Genomic DNA, 23,061 nt, shown 5'->3' on the forward strand with positions numbered 1-23,061 from the left:
AAGACATCCAGGTCAGGTAAGGATGTCTGTGGTATTGGGAGACGGGCACAACTGTCTTATTTCATGCAGTCTGAATTTCAAATGACCATTTTTATCATTATGTTTTAAATGGTTCCTACTGACCTCTAAGGAGACATTCCTTGATGGTTTGTTGTCGTTAGATTGTCGTGAGGTAGCCTCTGGCCAAGTTCTCAGGCCGGAGGCTTTTTACAGCATATAATGGTGTGTAAGTATCCCTTAATATTAGCTTGGAAATGACAGGACAGTCTTTTCCATTTTGTAAATGGTTACTGATGTCATTTTTCTATGTTTTTAGAATCACATATTCTGAGGGAATGTTACAGACTGAAATAATTCAGTAATAACATTGCCTATATTCTCAAGCTTTTTCTTTCTCCCTTCCCTTTAGGTTAAAATGTGGTGAAAGAGATGAATTGTCTCCAAAGAGAATTAAAATGGAGGTATGGATACATGAATTATATTGGTATGCTAATAAGTTTTGCTTTATTTATAATGAGATCATCAAAATAATGTTAAAATTTCCTAGTTCAGGCACAAAAAAATGGCCCTATAATTCAGTAAAAAAGAAAATTTACATCTTAAAAGAAATACAGAATTTGTTATTCTGAAATACTTGTAGTCATCTCAGTGAGTAAACCAAGGAGATTTTTTACATGTTTTTGAGATTTTCTTATTTTTATTTTATGTGTATTGGTGCTTTGCCTGTGTTTATGTCCTGTGCCACATGAGTGCAGTGCCCTGTGGACCAGAAGAGGGTGTTGGATCCCTATAGCTGGGGATGTACCTGGTCATGAGCTACTTTGTCAATACTAGGAATTGAACCCATGTCCTCTGGAAGAACAGCCAATGCACTTCAACACTGAACCATTCCTCTGGTCTCTTCCCCCAGAAGAATCTTAAAAGGAAACTGTGTTGACTACACTGATACTTAGTATATTGATTTACAAATTAATTTATTAATTTGCAAGTTAGCGTCTTCTAGACTGGAAAATCCTCATTGGTTGAACAGCTCTTTCCTCTCTGGTTATTAGCCATCAGGTCCCTCAGGAGTTGACTTTTTCTGTGTTATTCTCAGGAACCAACAGCTCAGTAGCTACAATCCTGGAAACATTATTGTATTACAACCTTTCCCAAGGGACTCTGGTTGAAACTATTATTATCATTTTAACTTGGGAGTGGTAAGATGCAAACAGAACAAGAAAACATGCATCTCTTAGGGTTCTTGAGGTACAGATAGCTTCAGAACTACTCCTTCTCAGTTGGGTTGCATGTCTAAGTCTAGCTTACGGCAGAGTGAAAGTTACAATCGCAGTCCCCCCTCTCATCCTTCCCTCTCAAGTGTGGATATAGACATGGACTCTCTGGTCTACCCCATTATTTAATGTCAGGTTCTAGCAGGTCAGCTATAGCTGACCACCCCAGCTATCTATCACCACGCTATCCTTTCTTAATGTCTGTATGGCAGAACCCTTCATTGTACTAAGCCAGAATTATCTTGTAAAACATACATTTTTCTCGCTTTAACCCCAGTGGCTTTCCATACCTATGAGGAAACCTAACATGGGAGGTGTCTGGGACCCTCACAGTCTGGCTCTGGCTTGCTTCTGGTCTGTGCTCTTTAACATTTCTGTTCCGACTAGTTCACCTGCACAGACTAATAGCAGCCCATGGCTGGGATTGATGAGTTCAGTGTTCTCAGCATCCACCACCGTATTCCAGCCAAGGCGGCCATGGCTTGGAGGGGGGCTTATGTACCCCAAATCACACTCTGGCTGTTGTCCAGCTTGCTTCATAGCACTTATGATTATGAATTCTTTAATGTTTGTGTTTAATTTAGAAATGGTCTGCCCTGCTAGAGAAGAATAGGGCTCTTACCTATGTGTCTCCTCCCATACAGTGAGTCATGACTTGGTCTGCTCTTAATGTCCGCCCTACGGTTTTATACTGAAATGTGGTCATGGCTACCTCTGGAGCTGCCTTTATTGCTTTTTGGTTGCACGAATCTTTTCTTGAACCTCTCAATGGCCCTGAGCTGAAACTTAAGCAACTTCTTTCTGTAGCGATTTGAGTTTATCATTAGAAACTGGAGAGACTGTCGGGTCATTATCTTACCTGTGAAATTTCAATCCCTTGACATATATCCTGAAGAGAAGTCGTTCAGAATGGTTGGCTCATTTTATTAGGGTCATGAAGCCACTTGAATAGGTGAATGGTTTCGATTTAGAATTAAAACAACCGCAGTTGCCTTTCCCTGTAAAAATCTTAGCCCTTCCTAACAAGGCTAGCGACAGACTCTCTCAAGTGTCCCATGCATATACTGGACTCCTAACTTGTTCCTAGAAATAAACACAATCCTTACCTTGAACACTAAATCATGTTCTATCGTTTTCCTTACAGTTTTGGGTTTGGTTAGTTTTGTAAAAGTACTCAGGCTTCGCTACCATTCTCTTCAAAGTGTTCTCTGTGCATAATCCATGTCACTCAGAGTCCCAGTCTGTAAGTCTAGCATTGTCCTTGCCAGGTTCTGTTCTGTGTTCTGAGTATGTTTGGGTGTTGGGGCTGTCCACGTGCTTGCAGAAGCTGATGCTGGGGTGGGTGGTGTTGGCTCTCATGAGGTCTGCTCCCTGTAACACTTGTCACCAAGATTAGTGCCTTCCATGAGGCAGCTGTGGCATCAGAGTGTGCGAGGGGTGAGTAGGGCCTCCCCTGGAAAGTTTCAGTTGAGCTGGGTTTTAAAGGTAGGAATGCCAGGGGTTATTTAGGGTGACATTCAGGAGAGACAGATGGAACAAAAATACCAATCGGGTTTAGAAAAGCAGTATTTGTTTAGCAATATTCCCGACACCAAGAACCTCACAAGGAAACCTGGAATCAGAAAGACTTTAGAACTCTGTGAGCCTATTTTTACTCTCACTTTAATAAACGTTTTTGTGCTTCTCAGCTTATTCCTTATTTGAAGATAGTAACATAAAGACAGATGTAGGACAGATTTCCAATTGCCTGGGCCGAAATTAATTCAAGGACTACTTCTCTCCCTTGCTCCAAAATTTGCTCCAACTGCCAGTAAGCACACAGACCAAGTTGCTCACCTGTTTCCATGATTAACACATTTGCAGAGAACAACACAATGTCATATCCAGTCCAGTAGGGAAGGAAACAATTTTGTGTGCTGTTGTCAGTGCCTTAGGATGTACTAGTAAGGCAGTGCCATGTCCAAGGGCGGTCTGATCTCTTCCTGTGGCTGAAGGCACGTCTCTCAGATCCACACCGTAGGGGTTGGGTGCAGTAAATGAAGAACTCACCTCACTATCTCCCCTGAGACAACACTGTTCTCCCATCATGATGGCTGTAACAAGTCAACCAGACTGTGTAAAAATATGTCTTTTGTTCTTAAATCATGTTAGATGGTGAAATATGTAGAGATTTTGAACATTATTTCTTCAATTTCTAAAGTAAATAAGATAATCACAGAGACCCTTCCTGCTTGAGTGAGCCTTAGCGAAAGCACATAAAAGTGGACAGGTCCGGGGAAAGCCCCTCTCCAAGCCCCGTGCAACAGTGAGTCAGGCTTGGTAACACTTCTGCAGGGTTGAACAACTGCAGAAAACCCACCTCTAGCTAAACCAAGAGTGAACTGCGTGGTTTTATTCTTATTTTTACCTAGGGACCCTAAAGCATGCAGCTGTGGGACAATCATAATGAGGATGATTTTGTAAATCATGCTATTATGTGCCTGTCCTCACAGACCTTCTTGTGTATGCTTTATGACGTCCATTTCACAGACATGGAAGACCCAGAGTTGCCATGTTGCTATCCAGTGCAAGAACCAGGGTTTCCAGCTCGTGTCTTACATCTGAGCTCCAGACAGTACCTTTCTGGGTGAAATGAGTATTCGCAAAACACCTCCTGCACACACCAGTTCTGTCGGACTTAGAATCTTCTTTCCGCTCTGTGGTTATGAAGGAAAAAGTGTGTGTAGGACTGGCGGTCTCTCATGAAGGCAAGGACAGTTACTGTTTTCTAATCTAAGGATGACTGCCTGGTAAAAACTGTAAGATTTGAGTAGAAAATTTAATAGTGGAGACTATAAAATATATTACTATGAAAGAGAGCTTTCTGTTCAGAGTGAGTATAAAGAGTACATTGGAAAGATATCCACAGAAGGTAGTCTGACTTATTTATACTCTCCTATGACAAGGTCAGGATGGCTTGACTGGCCAGCATGAGCTGAGGAGTTACGAGCCAGAATTCCTGGATGTCTTATTACTGGTTAAAAGGAGAGTCAGCTGGTAACCTTTGTTTTTGGTTTAAGAACAAACTGTCATTATCTCCAGTAATGGTAGTGTCATAAGGAGCTTCTTAGAGAGACTGCTGAAGACCACTGACTGCGTGGATGGACTGTGTACTGTGTCCGCTTTCATGCTACTTTTCTTCATTTGCCAGAACGGCTAGGAAGAGGACAGACAGGAGGGGTGACGACTCTGTCCCTGTGGACTGGAGAGGGCAGGACAGACATGAGGGGTGACAACTCTGTCCCTGTGGAGTGGAGTGCAGGACAGACAGGAGGGGTGACGACTCTGTCCCTGTGGACTGGAGAGTACGCAGCTGGACGGATGAATTGAATTTGTTAACAGACCAGAAAGTCTTGAGAACTGGGTCTGAACAAGAAAGAGGAAACATCTGCCAACCAGCTGCTCTGGGGCAGTGGGGAGTGAGAGGCAGGGTCAGAATATCCACCTACACTGTGACTAAGCTCGAGAAAGGAAAGCCGGTGGAGTCTGAAGCAGGCTCTTCTCTCTGGATCAGAAAAGCAGAAACAGTACAATCTGCTATTCATACAGAAAGCGTGAATAGAAAAAGGGGGAAATGCACACATGGGGTTAAGAACATCTGCCATCACCCAGCACTCCAAAACAGCAAGGCAGCTTTCTGGGGCTCGGTGGAAAGAGGGGAGACCGAAGCAGTGAGACTGATTAGGTCACAAACAGCTTCCAAACATGTATCTTATTTTCTCATTGCTGAGACCAGAGTCTCATCACCAAGGGAACACTGTGATTAATGGCAGCATGTGGCATGGAGAGAAACCGCTCATAGCATGATACAGCGGGTGCCCTGAAAGAGGGCTCCAGAGCCCCCAAATAAGCTCTGTACCAAATATAGCAACTACCAAGCTATTCCTCTACCAATATACGAGTATCTTGGAGATGTTCTCCCTGTTGATTCTCTGTTGAATATGCCAGACACCCTGTTTCTTATCACAAACAATGAAGTACTAACCCCCCATTTTCCAGAATGCTTTTCTGTCCAGAGTCGAAGTTTCGCTCCCCAGCTTTGCAGTATTCTCATGGCTGAATAGTCCTGACCATGAAGGCACTCATGACAAGATTTGCCATCTGCGTAGTTCATTTAATAGGCACAACCCTCCCCTGGGCAGGCGAAGCAGGTGATACAATCTCCATGGAAAAATTGAGAATGCTGTAGACGATGCGGCTGACTTACTGAGACCACACATCTGGTCGTAACACAAGAAAACTGGCTAGCTTTTTCCTCCTTCACAAGCCTCTTCAAACAGCATTCAAGATACTGCGGCATCTGGGGCTCCCGTCAGCAGCTCCACCCACAACATACGGTTGAGCTGATGGCTGTTGTAAGTCTCCAGCCCTGACTTCATTTTATACAGGGAAGTCATGGCAGCCCTTAGAAAAAGATGTCTCTGCCTGCATCAATCCATTTTCTATGTCCCCTTGTAATCTATGCCTGGCCCTGTAGCCTTTATTGTAGTGAGTATCCCCAATGTCCTTCTAGGCCACTGTCATCCATCTTCACCACAGACATTGACCAAGTATCAGCTGTGTCTAGTGTAGCCTTTCTAAAATATGGCCTGGCAGTGTTCTCCGAGAGCATCAATGGCTTCTTTTTACCATTTAAATAAAGGGGATATTTACTTTGTTTAAGATAAGATTTAGATTTCATAGCATTGTGTATAAGGCTCCACAGAATCTGGCAGTGCCTGTCTAGCTTCACTGGACCCTTCCTTAAGGTACTCCTAAGTGTAACTGTGATAAGCTATGTGCAGCCCATTGCTTACCCTCAGGCATTTATCTAAGCCACCGTCTTTCTGAAGAACTCCTTCCTTTCAGCTTTATTCCCTCCCTCCTTCCCTCTCCCTTTCTCTCTCTCTCTCTCTCTCTCTCTCTCTCTCTCTCTCTCTCTCCCCCTCCCGCCCCCTCCCCCTCTGTCCCTCTCTCCAGTGTTCTGGGTCTCTGATCAATGGCCTCTGTGGACTGCTCGCCAAGGTGTGGCACCATGCCTTCCCTAGCTGCTGCTGTATCCCCAAGTGCTTCTAGATTTCCATTGTACTTTTCAGCAAAATATTCCCCTATCGGTATACCCAACATTTTCTTGCTGGTTAGAGTTTTAAGTATATGGCGCCCCACTCATCCGTGGGGAGTTATACTATACCTAAAACACGTTCTTTTCCTCTACATAACAAAGGAATGGGTAAGTCACCTATACTGGGATGTTTTATGTTAATTAACCTGGTGGCTTTGGGGCAGACCATTCTAAATGGAAGAAGCATTTTGTGTGGGTAATTCATATGTGCCAAGTACTGAGGCGCAAAGTATTTATTTTGCACTTTTCTGTTTCCCTAAAAATGACTGTGTAAATTAGCCTCCAGGCTGCTATAGTGTCCCTCTTACAAATGGGACAATATATACTCAGAGGCAAAATGATTATGTTCCACATCCCAGGATTAGCAATAGCAAAACTTCAAACCCAATATAAATTACAAAGTTCTAGTCAGTTCTCATGAAAAATAGCTATTTTTATAGTCAAGTGTCAGAAATACCCTCACATTAGGGCAGAATGCACCGAGCTTAGGCTTGGAGCTGATGTCTGTTGCTGTAGAACAGGGGAAACGAGCATTGTTTGTGAGGGTTAGGTAGAAAATGCCTTTGAAATGGGAACCAGTACAGTTTGGGCTTCTGAATGCTAGCAGGGCTGTTGCTGGGCAATCTCCTTGATGCTTGATCCAAGTCTACTTTGAGCTTAAAGGAAGGTTTGCTCCAATGGAGACTGGAATTGTAGGAGTAAAAGAAAATCTTAGAAGAAAAATGGAATAACCAAGAGAATGGTTTATTTTCATGCTCTTTTATGAGTTGACTCTAGCTTACCTACTGGGTCAGTGTATATATTCCATACAGCAGTGTAGGAGCTAGAAAGGCAAGAACCTTCAATACTCAGAAAGTACAGTTGGATATCTTCATATCCAACATGAAGCTGTCTCACAGTGTCAAAGTTACTCACTTTTTACTGCCAATCATGTGTTTCATGTCTGACCTCAAACAACAGATAATTAGCTCATTGTAGTTGCAGTGCCTTTAATCCCAGCCCTTGGAGCCAAGGCAGAAAGGCTAGGAGTTCAAGGCCAACCTGAGCTACAACCTGGGCTGTAAGATGAGACCATCTCAACACTGTAAAATTTTTAATTAAAAATAAAATAAAATAAAAAAATTAAAATAAAATAAAAATTAGATGTTATTTAGGAACTTGATTTGGTAGATTAAATATTTGAAAGCATGGCACGTAAAGACAATAATGGGAGACAGTTTCAAGACAATATTTTATAATCTCTAATGAAATAAAACATTTTATTAATCACCACATCTTTTTCTCCTAAGTTACTGTAATAGTTTTGTTCTTTAATTGATAACCCTGTGTTAGAAGCATATAGCTGATCTTACAAAGGGAAAGCTGCATTGGTAATGAGTGTTTCTGTAAGGAGACCCGAATGGCCTTCCTTAAGGCTTCCTTACTAAAGCCATCATAGTTGCCCATAGCTGTATATATAACAGCAAACAGGCAGCTAAAAAGGAACTTAAAATTAATGGTGGGTGGGTTTCCCCAGATGCACATGACATGAACTGATGTAGCAGACAGGTTGCCCTGGCATAGAATGCCCTCCAAACCCTCTCCATAAGTGCCATACTCCATAAGTATGATAGTATTCCACAGGAATCCTATGTTACTGTTATCACTGTGCAGCTGTCACGGCCCTTCTCCCCACAGAGACTAGCTCAGGAAGACAGGTACTTTAGGTTAATGTAGGTTCATCCTGTCAATGGGGACTCAAGGACAGGACTGGGAGATTCAAGTTAGGTGGCAATTTAATTGTTTTCTTTTACTTTAGGTCTTTACCAGATAGATTACAAACAAACAATAAAAACTGTGGCAATGTGGCTATTTACTGAATTTCTAAAACAAACTCCCTTTTGGACATTACAAAATCATGGTACAAATCATACTACACAAGCTTATGCAGCTGTCAAATATAAACCAGAGGGTAAGACACAAGCTCATGTATTGATTTGGTAGATTAAATATTTGAAAGCATGGCATATAAAGACCACAGTGGGAGACTGTAATATATTAATTTTTATATGTCAAAGCAAAAATAATTAACAAAAAATATTTTTAAAAGTCCAGCAGTTCCCAGTCCCAGCAGGGAAAGTCACACTGGATGAAGCACATAAACCATCCAAGCGAGGCCTTTAACCACTGGTTCTTAACCTGTAGGTCAGGAACCCTTTGGGAGTAAAATGACCCTTCCACAGGGGTCACATATCAGATATCCTGCATGTCACATACTTTCTAAGATTTATAACTGTAGCAAAATTACAGTTGTGAAGTATCAACAATGTAATTGTATGGTTGGGGGTCACCACAACATGAGGTGTTGAAGGGTGGCATCATTAGGAAAGTTGAGGACCACTGCTACAGTGTTAGAAGACAGCAAGGGTGGCTTCCTGCCTCTTGACGTTTTTTGTACTAGATAGTCAAAACTATAGAAAAATGCTATTTTCATGGAAATACTTCAGTGCTTTTCATAAAACTAGAAGTAGGAAATGTCTCCGAGTGTCTAGTGTGAGAAGGTGAGCACGGGAAGGGGTGAGCGTGCGAGGGGGTAAGTAGGTGAATCTGGGAGCGGGTAAACGTGAGAACATGTGAGCATGTGAGCTAGTTGAGTGGGTGAGCAGGTGAGCATGGGGGTGGAGTGAGCATGTGTGTGTGGGGGCGGGTGCTAGTTGGGACTCTTGGTGACTTAAAAGATTGAAATGCAATATTCTACATTAAGATCTCAGATCATTTAATACTCAGGGCAGAGTGTTGTTTTTGCTTTGTGTGGTAAAAAGTCTGAACATCCAGTCCTTATGATCTGCCCCACAGGATGGATTTCCGGACTTCCAGGAATCTGTGCCAACACTCTTCCAGCAGGCCAGAGCCAAAAGTGAAGAGCTTGCAGGTCTCAGTTCACAGGTAATGCACCTGCAGTGGACCGTTGTTGTAGCTGTAGGTTGGGGGTAGGTGGGAGCTTCAGCTAGCTTCCGCATGAGGTTTGTGACTATTGAGTTTGTTTCTGGTTGTTGTTGAATGTCTTCTGCTCCTCAGCTTTATCTGTATGATTGGAGGAACATCTTGGTTTCATTTGGTTCATGAACAGAATCTGATAAGACGTTACTTATTCTCTGTAATTCTGTAGGAAGTGACACGTTCTTTGAGTATCTGGGAAAATAGCCATTTTGGTACAACTCTTAGGTAAAATAGCACAAGATCTCAATAACATATTGTCAGCATTGCCACTCTCACCCCATTTAAAGCATTACCGAAGAGTTGTTGTTGTGTGTGGTTTGGGATGATTGTATTGATTTCTGTGTATATGTGAGGGGGTGCATGCTTGTGTGGGTACACCTGTTTATAGAGGCCAGACGGAAGCCTTGGGTGTCGTTTCTCAGCCTCCGTCCACCTTGATTTTGTAAGACAGGGCTCTCATTGGACTTGTTCTTATTTGTTGTGCTAGCTGGCTGCAGAGCCCCAGGGACCCACCCGGATCTGCCTCCCCACTGCTCTTCCTGTGGGCGCCGGGGTTTGAACTCAGTTTCTAGGCTTATGCAGCCAGTACTGGGTGCCGCAATAGCCATCTTCCTACCCCAAAATCTTAGTAAATTTTTAACTATGTATGTGCTCAGAAATGTCCATTCTCAAAGTCCTTGTGTGAATGCCCCTTTTAGACAGAACTGCAGCCCTGTTTGCAGGCCCATGTGGTGTTGCCAAACCTTGCTACTGGAGAAGAGAGTGAAGGCTGTGTTTCCCTCCCACAATGGCCTACCGAAATATCCTCAGTTAACTGGTTGAAACGAAGCCATTGCTACCTTTGATCTGGTTTATACCTATTTAGAAAAGTAGTAAGGGCATTTCTCCTATTTTTTAATCCATTATGTGTTCCCCCTATTGATTTTTAAAATTGTGAATCATGACTTTTGTAACCAATTTTATAGAGTGGCATTCTTATAGTACTTTTATATAACACGGTAATGAATCATATCTGCATTTTGACTATTACTTCATTGGCAAATGTCATAGATACACTGCTCTGAATACCACATGCAAGTAATTTAGAGCCATCATAGGAAAGGAGCTTCCGAAACATATGCAGAGGTGACTTCATATGTCACACGCCAGCCTCGTGTTCTAAACACGTCCATCTATGCTTGCTTGGCAAATGCTGCTTCACTCTGGGACAGCGGCAGAGATCCTCGCTGGCAGGGATGTGTCTCTGCATAATTTGCATTGTTTAATTTTGGTGGGAGGTGTGTTTGTCTTGTTCTTCTAGACAAGCATTTTACACCTTTTCTCCTCCAAGCAGGCTGTCATCACAGCAGAATCCGGGTAGCGCCAAATCCTAAAATAAAATGCCAGGATTTCACCCTGTGCTCAAAGCAGTTGACAGCAGATGTTGTGGGTGCTCTTGGGCTCCTTTTTTCCTCCTCCTTTACTTTCTTTTCCTTTTTTTTTTTTTTTTTAAGAAAGAAGGGGAAATCCTTTAAAGGACTCAGAACCTTGGGAAACCAAGTGAAGGTTACATTGGCTTTGGGTTTACATAGAATTCTCTTTATGGGACTGAAAAGAAACCTTTTGAATAAAAGGCTTCTTACATAACACAAACATTTATTCATATTTATGGAGGCAGTCACCTACAAGGAAGTATTAGCTTTTTAATAAATACTAAATGCATTTGCTGGTGTCTTACCGTAGGCCATTGAGAAATCTAGAATGCTGTAGTCACTGCATGTGCTTTTGCTTTCTGTACTCACAGGCTGAGAAGGGGATGGCAAAGCAAATGGAGCTCCTGTGTGCCCAGGCCGGCTATGAGAGGCTGCAGCAGGAGAGGAGACTCATGGCCGGGCTCTACAGGCAGAGCTCTGGAGAGCAGAGCCCTGATGGCGGCCTTCCTTCTGATGGCTCCGATGGACAAGGTGTGTCTCTGCTGTGACTGATCTTCAGAGCCACGTGCCTTTCAAAGACAAATGGGGAGAATGGATGAGGCTGAAAGCTTGATGCTTTGAAAGGATTATATCTGAAAATCCATTCACACTAGTCTCTTTTCAAAGGAGAATATTCATCCTGCATCCAGTGTATTTTAATTTTTAAAAATCCCTAAATTTTATTATTCTTATACTAGAGTTTGTACATGTGTCTTGTAGAGGGTTGGTCAGAATAGGGATGTGAGTAGACAGCCCATTTCCCCAAAGGAACAGATTCCATCAAAGACGCTTCTTTGCTGCTAGCACCTGTTTCCCTGTGGTGCTGGGATTGAACGTAGGGCCCTCGCTGAGGCACACCTTCACCTTTCCAGAATGATCAAATCATCTTTCTTTAAACTTCAAAACTCAATATGTCTAACACAAGACTGTGTTAGAAAGCTGAGTCGTTAAGTGTTTTTACTACTCTGAAAATTCTTTGACTTTTCTCATGTCTTTAATATGAAGAAAATGCCATGTCATTGTCATCTACTCATTGAAGAGACTTTTTGAAGTGTTCTCTACATGCCAGACTTGCCTCCAAGCCCAGAAGGCAAAAGAGTGCAAGCGACATCCTCACTTAAGCACAGTATAAGAGAGAAATAGCATATGTCAACCTGTAAATCGGTCCTGCAGCTTCAAATATCAGTAAATAGTATATTGAAGGAAAACAGCAGTTTCATATTGTTTTTATTTTATGTATTATTTAGTTTCTAGCAAGTGCTTAGTATTATTAACTTCTTTTATCAAGTAAGAGTGCATTTAAAAAATGATTTAAGTTCATTCAAAGTAACAGGTTTTGGTGAGGCATTTCATGCAGTTCCTCCTCCCTATAGCAGCCCCTCTCATATTTCTCTCTTCACCCTCCCCTAGAATCCCTTCTTCCTGTCATCCCCTTTCTGGTTTCATTACACACACACACACACACACACACACACACACACACACACACGCACGCACGCACGCATCTCGGTTCAACATATAAAAGAAACAGTGGAATTTGTCTCTCGGTTTGGCTTACTTCACTTAACGTAGTACATGACTCCCGTTCTGTCTGCCTCCTCGTGAGCATTATCATTTCACTTTTCCCTGGCTGAATAAAACTCCCCTCTGCACCTGTACTTCACGTTTCTCATCTGCTTTTCTGCTGCTAGATATCTGGGCCTGATGATATCTCAGCTGTTGAAGAGTGCAGCGATAGCAGATGTGTGCACGTCTCTGTGGTAGGGTTTCCAGAACACCACAGGCATGTATGCAGTGGTAGAGCTGGGTGGCATGAAGGTTGTTTTTAGTTTTTTGTGACCCCTCCATACTGGTTTCCAAGGTGGCTACACCAGCATTCACTGTCACCAGCAGTGAGTAGGAATTTCTTGCCCCGTGTTCTCTCTGGCATTTGCTTCCTCAATGTTAGCTACTCCAACTGAGGTGAAGCAGGATTTTTAATTTTAATTTGCATTTACACAATAGCCGAGGATATTGAGCCATTTTCTAGATATTCAGGGAGCTTGTATATTTTTTTCCTTGTAGAATTACCTTGCCGTTTCACTAGTTCAGTTATTAATTGGAAGGTTAGAGGTTTTCGTGACTGATTTCTGCACTCCTTTATATGCCGTGGATGTTAATACTGCCTGACGTGTTTTGCAAAGTTTTTTTTTCCCATCCAAATAAGAATACCTTGTTAGTAAGCGTTCTCTAGCTGTGAAATGAAATGTCAACTTTGATCACAACTCCAGAGTAAAACAAAGATTTCCTTTCTAGCTTGGCAGAAATATTTTAGCTGAGGTCTTCTTTAGCTTCTCTGACCCTTCTTAGTGGCTAAGAATTAACATACAAGCAAAGACAGTCATGAACGATTTGATGGTGATTGATTCACGACACTAGGATAACTTGCTGTGGGGTAGTAATTTGCTGCAACAGATAGTATGATATAATGTATAAAGCATTTTTACAGTATTTGTACTAATTATTTTTTCATGGATTGTGTTAAAAAAAAGCTGTAATTGGCCCAAAGCATTCTCTGCCTCTCTACTATTAAATGTGTGGTTAGTTAATGGCATGCCTTAGTATATGGTTATTAAGGAAAATCTCTTACAGAGGCGCTGTATTAACTCAGTGTTAGAGGGCTTCTAGAAATGTCTATCTCTTGTTTGGTCCATGTTAGCTCTTAAGTATACCCCAACAGTTTGTATCCGCCAGGTACTAACATTAATGACTTAACATTTTCCTCCTAAGTTACTATTTTAACTGTCATTTCCTGGCTATGATAAATGCTTCAGAGCCTCCTGACTCTTCTAGTTCTCAAATAGGTGTCTTTTGGCAATATTTATCTACAAAATCAAACAGAAACCAAACAACAAAAAAACATGGGGACTATTTAAAATGTTACTTTTTTTCTTTTTCTTTTTTCTCTTTCATTAGGAGAAAGGCCTTTGAATCTCCGAATTCCTAGTGTGCAGAACAGACAGCCCCATCATTTTGTGGTGGATGGGGAGCTCAGTAGACTTTACTCCAACGAGGTGAAGTCCCACTCATCAGGTGAGAATGTAGCCTGCGACCAGAGAAAACCTGATCACGTTCTCTTAGCTCTTATTCTCCCACTTCTGTCCCCCATTGAACCGTGTTACCTGTCAGTTTCCCTTGGAAATTACTGATTGCCAAAACATTAGACAGCCTCTCTGAGAATTATAACATTATAAGGGATGTCAGGGAAGAGTTGTAAAGGTTAAGACAATTTGCCTAGCCCTGGATTTCAACCTGTAGTTTAAGCTGAATAGTTAGTTATGCTGAGCTGGACTGGCTTTCCTTTCCTGACAGTGCTGTGGTATGTCGCAGGCATGCTATGCATCTGTCCTCATGCTCAGAGAGCCTTTTGTACCAGGACCTGACTTTTTGCACAGATGCATTTTAGGATAAGGTTGATGGTATCCCAAGTGATCAGCACATTCGTGTACTCAAGTGAAATGAATCAGACAGCGTTAGATAATGGGTACCAGCACCAGGGAGGAGAGTATGCTATCATTCAGTCTTTGAAGAAAAAAGTAACTTTAGGGATCGCTTGGTCAGTCTGGGGAAGCCAAGACTGGACAGTTCACTGAGTATGTACGTTAAGTCGGAAGGAACTTGTCTTTACGGCCAATGGTTTATTGAAGATCTACTATGACATTTATCCAGAGGGTCTGCGTCATAATGTTCATGCTCTTAGGAGCATTTGCTAAAACGGCTGATGTCCTGAATGACATTCTGTACCCTGGCCACTTGGCCACTGTTTCACACTGACTGTCAAAGAGTTGAGGATGAAATTACCCAAACTAGTAGCAAATCCTTCTCGTATCTTAAGCAACATAAAAAGGCAACCTCTTCTTTAACGTTCTTAACAAACAAACTCACATGCTCCCTACAAACCCAGATTGCTTTGAAAACCTTACATAAAAGAAAGTGCAATTACATTGGTCACATTTGCTCACCATGGAGACACTTGGTATCGCTGCTGCACAGAGACTTAGTTAGGCTGGGATTTTGCATAGAACACAACTCTTCCTAAGGAAGAGTTTTGGCTTTTTTCATGGTTTAATTTTAGTTTGGTTTTTCTTTGAGAGTTTTACACAATATACTTTGATCATACTTCTCTCCTCCCCCAGCCTCCCCCAGATCCTCCCCCAACCTCATCACCCACCCAACTTGTCTTAAAAAAAAAGTGGGTGGGGGGGTAAGGCTGGAGAGATGGCTCAGTGGTTAGGAGCACTAACTGCTCTTTCAGAGGTCCTGAGTTCAGTTCTCAGCAACCACATGGCGGCTCACAAACAGCAGCAGCAGTGTACTTACATATATAAAATGAATAATAAAGAAACCAAAAGTATTCCCCCAGACCCCACACACAGAACAAAAACTTCATGGAATTCTATTTGTGTTAGCCAGTGACTCCAGAACATGCCCCGTGTTCTGGATGCTGTGGTGGATAAGGGCCCATTGTCAGTCCATTGAGAAATACTTTCTTTAAAAAAAAATGAGTATATAACACAGTTTCCATGCAGCCTGGTAACTTGGCCAAGAAACCCCTGCTTCTCCCAAATGCATCTGTAAAGTGGGTACCTCAGGGTTTTTGTAAACAAGAGTGTGTGAGTTATATGACTGGCAAGAAAGTATCGGAGCCCTTTTCTTACTCCTGAGTGCAATGTTAAATCCCTTTTTGAATAGAGAGGGTGCCTGTGTATAGTCAAGCTAAGAGCAAGCTTAGTTCCCTTTGTACAGCCCTTTCAAGGGGTGTGTGTGTGTGTGTGTGTGTGTGTGTGTGTGTGTGTGTGTAGGTGTTTGTGTGTGTAGGGGTGTGTGTGTAGGGGTGTGTGTGTAGGTGTTTGTGTGTGTAGGGGTGTGTGTGTAGGGGTGTGTGTGTAGGTGTTTGTGTGTGTAGGGGTGTGTGTGTAGGTGTTTGTGTGTTGTGTGTTGTAATGTCCATATGTTTGCATGTATGTAAAGTACAATGCATATATTGTTGAAATAACAATTCATAAAACTCCATGGAACCATTATTTTTGAAGTAACCTTTATTCCCACTCACCCCAATTTTGAATGCCATGACTAGAGGAACGTTTAGAAATTGTTTATTTTTAAAATCAAAAATGTGTTTCTGTCTCATTTTAATGGTAAATATTTTAGCTATTAACATTTGTATGTAAATGGCCAGTTTGATTCTATTACTTAACACAGTAAACTAAGCATTTTTTGGAAAGGTCTATCTGGAGGCTGGAGAGATGACTCAGTAATTAAGAGCATGGACTCCTTTTCCAGAGGACCTGGGTTCAATTCCCAGCATCCACATGGCAGCTCACCACTGTCTGTTAGTCTACCTCCGGGGTTCTAACACCTTCACGCAGGCAAAACACCAACACACATAAAATAAAATAAATATAGAAAGGTCTCTCAGTTCATACCGTCCACTCATGTGTATTGTGCCCTTGCTGCACATCCTAGTCTATGTTAACACTCTCCTCATTTTATAAGTAAGGACCCAAAGCCCAGCTGTGTCACATATCCCAATTAGTTTATACCTAGCAGTTGGTGCAGTTGGGTCTAAATAAAGCAGTGGGTTAGTTTTGTTTTTATTTGTCTGTCTGTCTGTTTCTGTTGTTTTTCATGAAACAGGCTCTTGCTGTGTGGCCCTGGCTGGCTGGCACATAGCCCAGGTGCAGAGTGCAGTCCTCCTGACTTAGCCTCCCTGAGTCCTGGAAATACATCACTACCATGTTCAGCCAGGACCCATGCTTCTAACTCTGCAAATAAAATTCCATCTGGAACTTCATAATTATGAATAGTTAACGTTCGCTAGGAAGCTTGGGGTTTAATCACTTGAGTCTGCAGTCCGCTGATTTTCAAATTCCAAACTCTTTCTGGCTTTGTTTTACGCAGAGAGCCTTGGGATTCTAAAAGACTATCCTCACTCTGCATTCACCTTGGAAAAGAAAGTTATTAAAACAGAGCCCGAAGACTCAAGATAGCTGAGATTCTCCCCCTGCTCTCTGGAAATGACACCAGATCCGAGGATATGCTCCATCGTAGATTAAGCCTTAATAACCAGTGTTGCCTCATTCAGCTCCCAGACCATAGCCAAAGCGTAAGAACTCACACAGTCGTCTGTGGGCACCAGGACAAAGCAACAGCCACAGAAGAGGGAACCGAGATAGCACTGCAAAGTAACGGGCACCGACCGGTTACCTTCCTGTGTAAGTTGCTTGTGTGGAAAGGCTCAATACCGTAGGCATTCACTATTTAAGAATGTACAATGTGTCTGTAATTTATAGAAGCAAATCTAGGTGTTGATACCTTGCAGTCTAATAGACGTGGATCCCACTTATTTTACTTGAAATTCTGTTGTCGACTTTAAGTGTATTTACCGTAAATGTTACTTGTCAGCATTCAGAACTTTCACAGTCCTAGAAAGAAAGCCTGGGCAATGTAGTTATTTGCAAGGTGACTGGAGAAAGAAGATAAATACAAAGTTTACACCAAGGAGAAGACCCATGTGCTTGCTACTTGATAACATTGATGTTGATCAATAGGAAATAGGTAGCTGTCAACTAAATAATGTCACTTTCATTGGTTTAATCAATGCACAAATTAAAAATTGGTAGTAGCATTCCCAAGATGCGGTCGGCTACATTTATGACAGCTGCTCAAGATGTAACAGAAGTTGGACAGAGGACTTGAAATAAATGGGTTACTGTGTAAAGCCTTGACTTAAACATTGATATTTCAGAATGTGTTAAACAAATTAAGGCATAGTAAGTTAACCCTAAATGTGATAAAGATGATGATGTTGGTGAATTGACATGGCGTGTGTGTGTTTTTAGTTCTGTTTTAGATCATGCTGTCATAGATATGAGTTCCTAATCTGTTATACTGAAATCTGTTGGCCAGATGTTCGATGAAATGTCTGCACCGTAAGCTCTAAGCACTGTCTCATAGATAATCACATTTCAATTTGATCTGTAAGAGTTTTACAGTAAAAACACCAGTAAACAGCGTTTCTACTATTACAAGGCTTTTTCCTTCCTAAATGTTTCTATTGGACCATAGATTCTTGCCCACTGAAGAAGTATCTTAGGGACCACGTGCCTCTGTTGCTACTGTGAGGTTGATTACTGTGGTCTCACTATCCACTGTGTGTAGAGCTAGTGCAATACCATTTAAATAGAGTGTTTAGTTCTAATCTTAGCCACAGTGCTGGCTAGTGCCCCTGTACTCTCATGAACTGTTTCCTGTGTTCCATAATCTATTTTGAGAAATTTTGTGGTCCTTTTTGTTAAAAAAAAAAAAAACTATGCCATACAGTTCAAGTTTGTAGATTTTAACACGCAAGTTTTAAAAGATGCAGTGGTCTTCCAGCTAATATTTGTTTCTCCTGGACCTAGAACCTGCATTTTTAAATCCAGAATTAAGTCTCCTTAAGTAGCATACTTTTTTGACTTCCAAGCTTAGAGATAAAGAAGTGTGCACGCACACTCATGTAGAGCGCGCACGCGTACACACACACACACACACACACACACACACACACACACACAAATTTTCAGTAGAATACAGTTTTTATCTTGTGAACACTAATGTATTAAACTTGCTATACATTAAAGCAAATAATATATATTTTTATTTGGTAAATATAAATTAGATGTTATAACTAGTTGGGTTTTTATTTTTAATTTTGTTTAAGATATTTCCACTGAACAAGGTCAATTGGTTACCTCAGTATTACAGCCAATATAACCCAAGGGACCATTTCTCCCTAAGTCTGTGTTATTCTTTATTGTGTGAATTCTGCATTTTTGTGATTCTTAAAACTGTTGAAGAGATGAGTGCACTTGCTTCCTGTGGCAATAAAGGAGTTCTCTGCCTCACAAATCCTGGCTCAGAGTGCTTGCATAGCACGCGATGTTCATCCACACCGCCTCCTTTACAGCATGTCAGGGGACAGGAAGAGCTTCTATCTTTTTCCTTTTTGTGACACTGAGAGTTTAACCCAGAGGCTCTACCACTGAGTGATAGTCCCAATACTCATGTTACTTTTTTATTCTGAAACAGGCTTACTAACTTTCCCCAGCTGGCCTTGAACTCACTTTGTAGACCACAAAGGTGGTGGTCACACAAGGAGGCCTTTCCTAGTGTGTGGTTCGTACATTTCAGTTTTGAAATGGCAGAGTATTTCTAGCACAGGACCATTTTGTTTTCGGCTTTGATGCTGCTCTGAATCTTCAAAGGAAAACCAACCAGGTTGTCAACCAAGTGAGAGCAGGAGCCCGTGTCTGTCTCTTGTAGATGGGAGAAAATACGACAGCCAATATTTAATGAAAGCCCACTTCTGACCCAGCTGTGCGAAGTTGGTTCTGGGAATCCAAGCGCATGCATTTGCTGTTATCTCTGGGCATTCTCATGAATGACATTCTCCAGTGGGCTTCAAATTAACAAAGGATGACTCAGCATCCTGACACCATTATTGAAAACACACATCAATCTCAAAGACCTTGATGATAGCTATTTCCATAGTCACTTCACAAAACAAACGTTCCTGACACCTAAGTGATCAGAAGCTGACATTATGCTAATGTTTTCATTTCAGAATGTGTGATGGCTAAATCTTTAGATCTATCATCCCTGGATTCTCCTCTGACTGACTTACAAAAATGAAGAAAGCAATCACTTGGTTCTTGTGCAGAAAATATGAATCAGAATTTAAGTTTTTAATTTTTTTAAACTAGTTTTATGTTTACTTACATATATTTTTCTGTCTTTTTTTTTTACCATGGCTTTAGAAAGAATGATAAATAATTGCTGGTTTTGTTATAAATTTAATAAAATTCCTTCCTTTTTTCCTATTTTCACATCTGGTAGGCTACAAAATTCTTGAGCATTACAATATTCTTTTGAATTCTGGTCTCCTGGCAGTGCCTGATTCATTGGTCATAATTTCTAAGTCTGTTCTTCTGATAGCTCCACATATGTCCAGCTCTCACTTGTAAGACATAAATGGGGTCATTTCTGCCAGTTCATCCTCAAGCACAAGAAAAGTTTAATGTTTTTATAGTGATTCAGTATGACCTTTAGAACAGAAACATTTCAAATTATGCACCAAACACTATTAATCTTGTTTTTTTCTTAGCATTTAAATGAAATGCTATTTACCATTAGCCTCATCTTTTTATTTTTATTTGTAAAACGTTTAATGATTACTTTTAAAGTAGTGAATTGGGCCAGTGTGATGATACCCACTTCTAATCGATTCTTGATGGTTGAGGTGGGGCTACTGTGAGTTAGAGTTTGGCCTACACAGGAAGACTTAGTTGCAAAAGGCAAAACATCAATTGGTAAATGAAGATTGTACATATTTAAGCACATAACATGGGCTGTCCACCTGTTTTGAAAAACGTATTTACTGTGTGTGCATGATATGTGTGTGTGTGTGTGTAGCACATGTGCTGTGGCACATGTGGGGCAGAGGACAGCTTGGTGGAGCTGGCTTAAGACCGAAACTAGCTGCTAGGCTTGTGAGCCACCTTTACAACCCTGATTATTTACACAGTGCATCCTGATTGTCACAGACAAATTAAGACACTTCAGAGGAAAAGTGGATCCTGGCTGTGCTGGACTGGCACTCACCATTCTTCAGTTTGCCCACCTTTGCTAAACTCTGTGCATTGTTAGAGACTGGCAAAGACATAAATACTGCTTTAGACTCCAGAACTTTCATCCATTTTTTTATGCTTCTAGAGTTGAACCCAGTGCCTGCATGCAAGACGAACACTGCCACTAAGCTCTGTTCTCAGTCCCTATGTTTTAAATCCTTTAATTGTTCTCTACTTAAGTTTCTCATTGTGCCTTCCCCAAAGAATCAACTTGTTTTTTCACAACTCCCAAGAAATGTCATGGCAGGTGCTACCATCAAAACCTGATGTTTCAAAGTGTAGGTTATGCATGTGACATTGGTTCAAGATGAATATGCAACAACAAAGGCTAAAAAATAACCAGGGGTCTTCTCTGTTAACCAAGGAGTGTTAAATTCCAAGTTTCCTGCATCTAAACAATTTGCTAGTCAACTCCATAAGCATTACTGTGGTAAGAACCCATGACATTATAAATTAGACTGTGCTTCATATTTACACATTCTGAAACCCTGTGAGTCATCTTTGTATTAAAAGTTTGCACCTCATAAATGTAGGTTTCAAGTGCCATGTTTAACACCCACACATAACCCTAGGCGAGGAAAGCCCTTCTCTTCTAACCGTTGCAGACACCTATCTTGGCAGGTCACTTGGTCTTAAGTACATAGGAAGCTACTTAAGCAGTGAGTGTGTAGGTGGAGTCCTGCCAGTAACTGGCTCAGCATAAGCATTTGGTAGTTTTCTGAGGCTAAATGCTATCGTCAGCTGTCACCTGTGGTCTAGCACTGAACCTCCACTGGTCCTTCCCAGACAAAAATGATTTCTTTGTAAAGATGTTCCCACACACAGGCTCTGCTGAATTTCACCATTTGAGTTTTCTCTCTCTCTGACATGCATCCCTCCTACTCACGGGTCCTGACTCAGGCAGAGTGATTTTCCATCCACATCTGATGCTGACACGGCTGTCCTTGCCCTTTCAGATCTCTTCTGTCATTAAAACGTGTATTCGTTGTATGACTCCATCTTACGTTCATCAGCTAACACAGGATCTCTGGCTTTGTTGATAAGGCACAAGACAGGGTGTTCAATGAGATTGGACCATTGCAGCCTCAGCTGATACTGAAAGTCCTTAGGGTAGTCAATGGCAATTTCCAGTTAGAACTTAAACTGAGGGTGAAATGAATGGGGGGGGCACCTAATCTTTCAGAGAACATCTTCGATATCGCAAGGTTTTAAATGGGAAGAAAGATGGGTTTCCTTTGCCAAGACTAAGTTTGTGTATGATAGTTGGTTTACATGGGAAAATGTCACAAGACTGGTTTCTGTTTCGTGAGGCACATGACCTAAAACAGATTAGTCTTCTTAAACTAAGGAACTTCAACAGTGGGATATGACAAATCCACTGTTTCCTGGCACAGGACAACAGCGTCATATTTAATCGGCATAATCAGTAGGTATTAATCATCTCAGCTATGCAGATGAGAAGATCCCTAAGGTGTTAGTAATGGTTTCTATACAAGGGCCAATCCGTGCTTCTGGTGCTAATATCTCTTAAACCCAAGGACGTACATGATACATAAACACTGTACAGTAAATATTACTTACAGATTATGCTTAAATATTCACATATGACAAAACCACCAGACATGCACAGAAACAGTCACATTGATAACAAGGTGAGCCAGTTAGCTTAGTGCCAAGATTCCGGCAGAGGTTCGTTCGAAGGCCAAGGTTGAAGCCAGAAGTAAAATGAGCTAACTGCTTGTGAATAGTATGTTGGAACCACCAAGGCAGGGTGTGAAACAGGCACAGGCAGATACCGTTACAGATGAGGTAGAGAATCTCTAAAGATTAGAGATGAAACAGCAAGGAGAATGCTGATTGAATCTAAACCCTAGAAACTCTACAGAGACTTACTTGGTAAACAGAAGCATCTTAAGGAAGGAGGTGAAGCTTCAAGAATATCCTAAAATAAAACAAACTGGATCCTTGAGTGTTTCGGGGATGCCCAGCTTAAGTGGGCCTCTGGCTGTGGCAAGGTGTATGATACTGCTGTTGGAGCTGTCCAACCCCAGCTCAAACTGAATGCATAGAGAGAATGGAGTGGAGGCTATACAAGTGTGAACAGTTCACTCAAGACATTTGTTAAGTCTTTTGCCTAGAAACATCCAGGGACAGGATTAGGAAGTGAAGACATCAAGGATCTTCGATTGTTCCCATCTCCACAGACACACTGTAATTAGAATCAGCTTTATAGGTTAAATGTCCAGCCTGTTACCATTGGTAGAAATACCCCATGGCTATGAACCAAAGAAAAATAGAGGTTTTCCAAAGGAAATTTAAGAAGGGAAACTGATACTCAATATTTTGTTTGGGACAATTCTGGGGTCGTTAGTGTATGTGCAGAGAGCTAACATGCAGCTCTCAAACAATGGAGTAGACTGGAAATAGGGGAAGGGGTTAGACAGACCAAAGACAGTGTAAGATCTGAGTGGAGTTGTGGTCTTGATCTGACTCCAGGACCTACATAAAAA

The 23,061-nt window shown here is 41.5% G+C and overlaps 1 protein-coding gene across 3 annotated transcripts in view; it reads left to right on the forward strand.

The window, feature by feature from the left end:
- Nab1 (Ngfi-A binding protein 1) overlaps positions 1–19,750 on the forward strand; it is a 39,419-nt gene extending 19,669 nt beyond the window's left edge. For 2 of the 3 annotated variants that reach the window (XM_087567544.1, XM_087567543.1), the window contains exons 4-8: positions 410–461; positions 9,250–9,339; positions 11,177–11,336; positions 13,800–13,916; positions 16,785–18,773. In XM_087567544.1, the coding sequence (XP_087423670.1) occupies positions 410–461; positions 9,250–9,339; positions 11,177–11,336; positions 13,800–13,916; positions 16,785–16,873 (508 nt within the window). In that variant the 3' untranslated portion in view covers positions 16,874–18,773. 3 annotated transcript variants of the gene reach the window in all.
- Positions 19,751–23,061: the final 3,311 nt, after the last annotated feature.

This window comes from Rattus norvegicus, chromosome 9 (genome assembly GCF_021556685.1).
Source record: "Rattus norvegicus strain SHRSP/BbbUtx chromosome 9, alternate assembly SHRSP_T2T, whole genome shotgun sequence".
Taxonomy (NCBI): domain Eukaryota; kingdom Metazoa; phylum Chordata; class Mammalia; order Rodentia; family Muridae; genus Rattus; species Rattus norvegicus.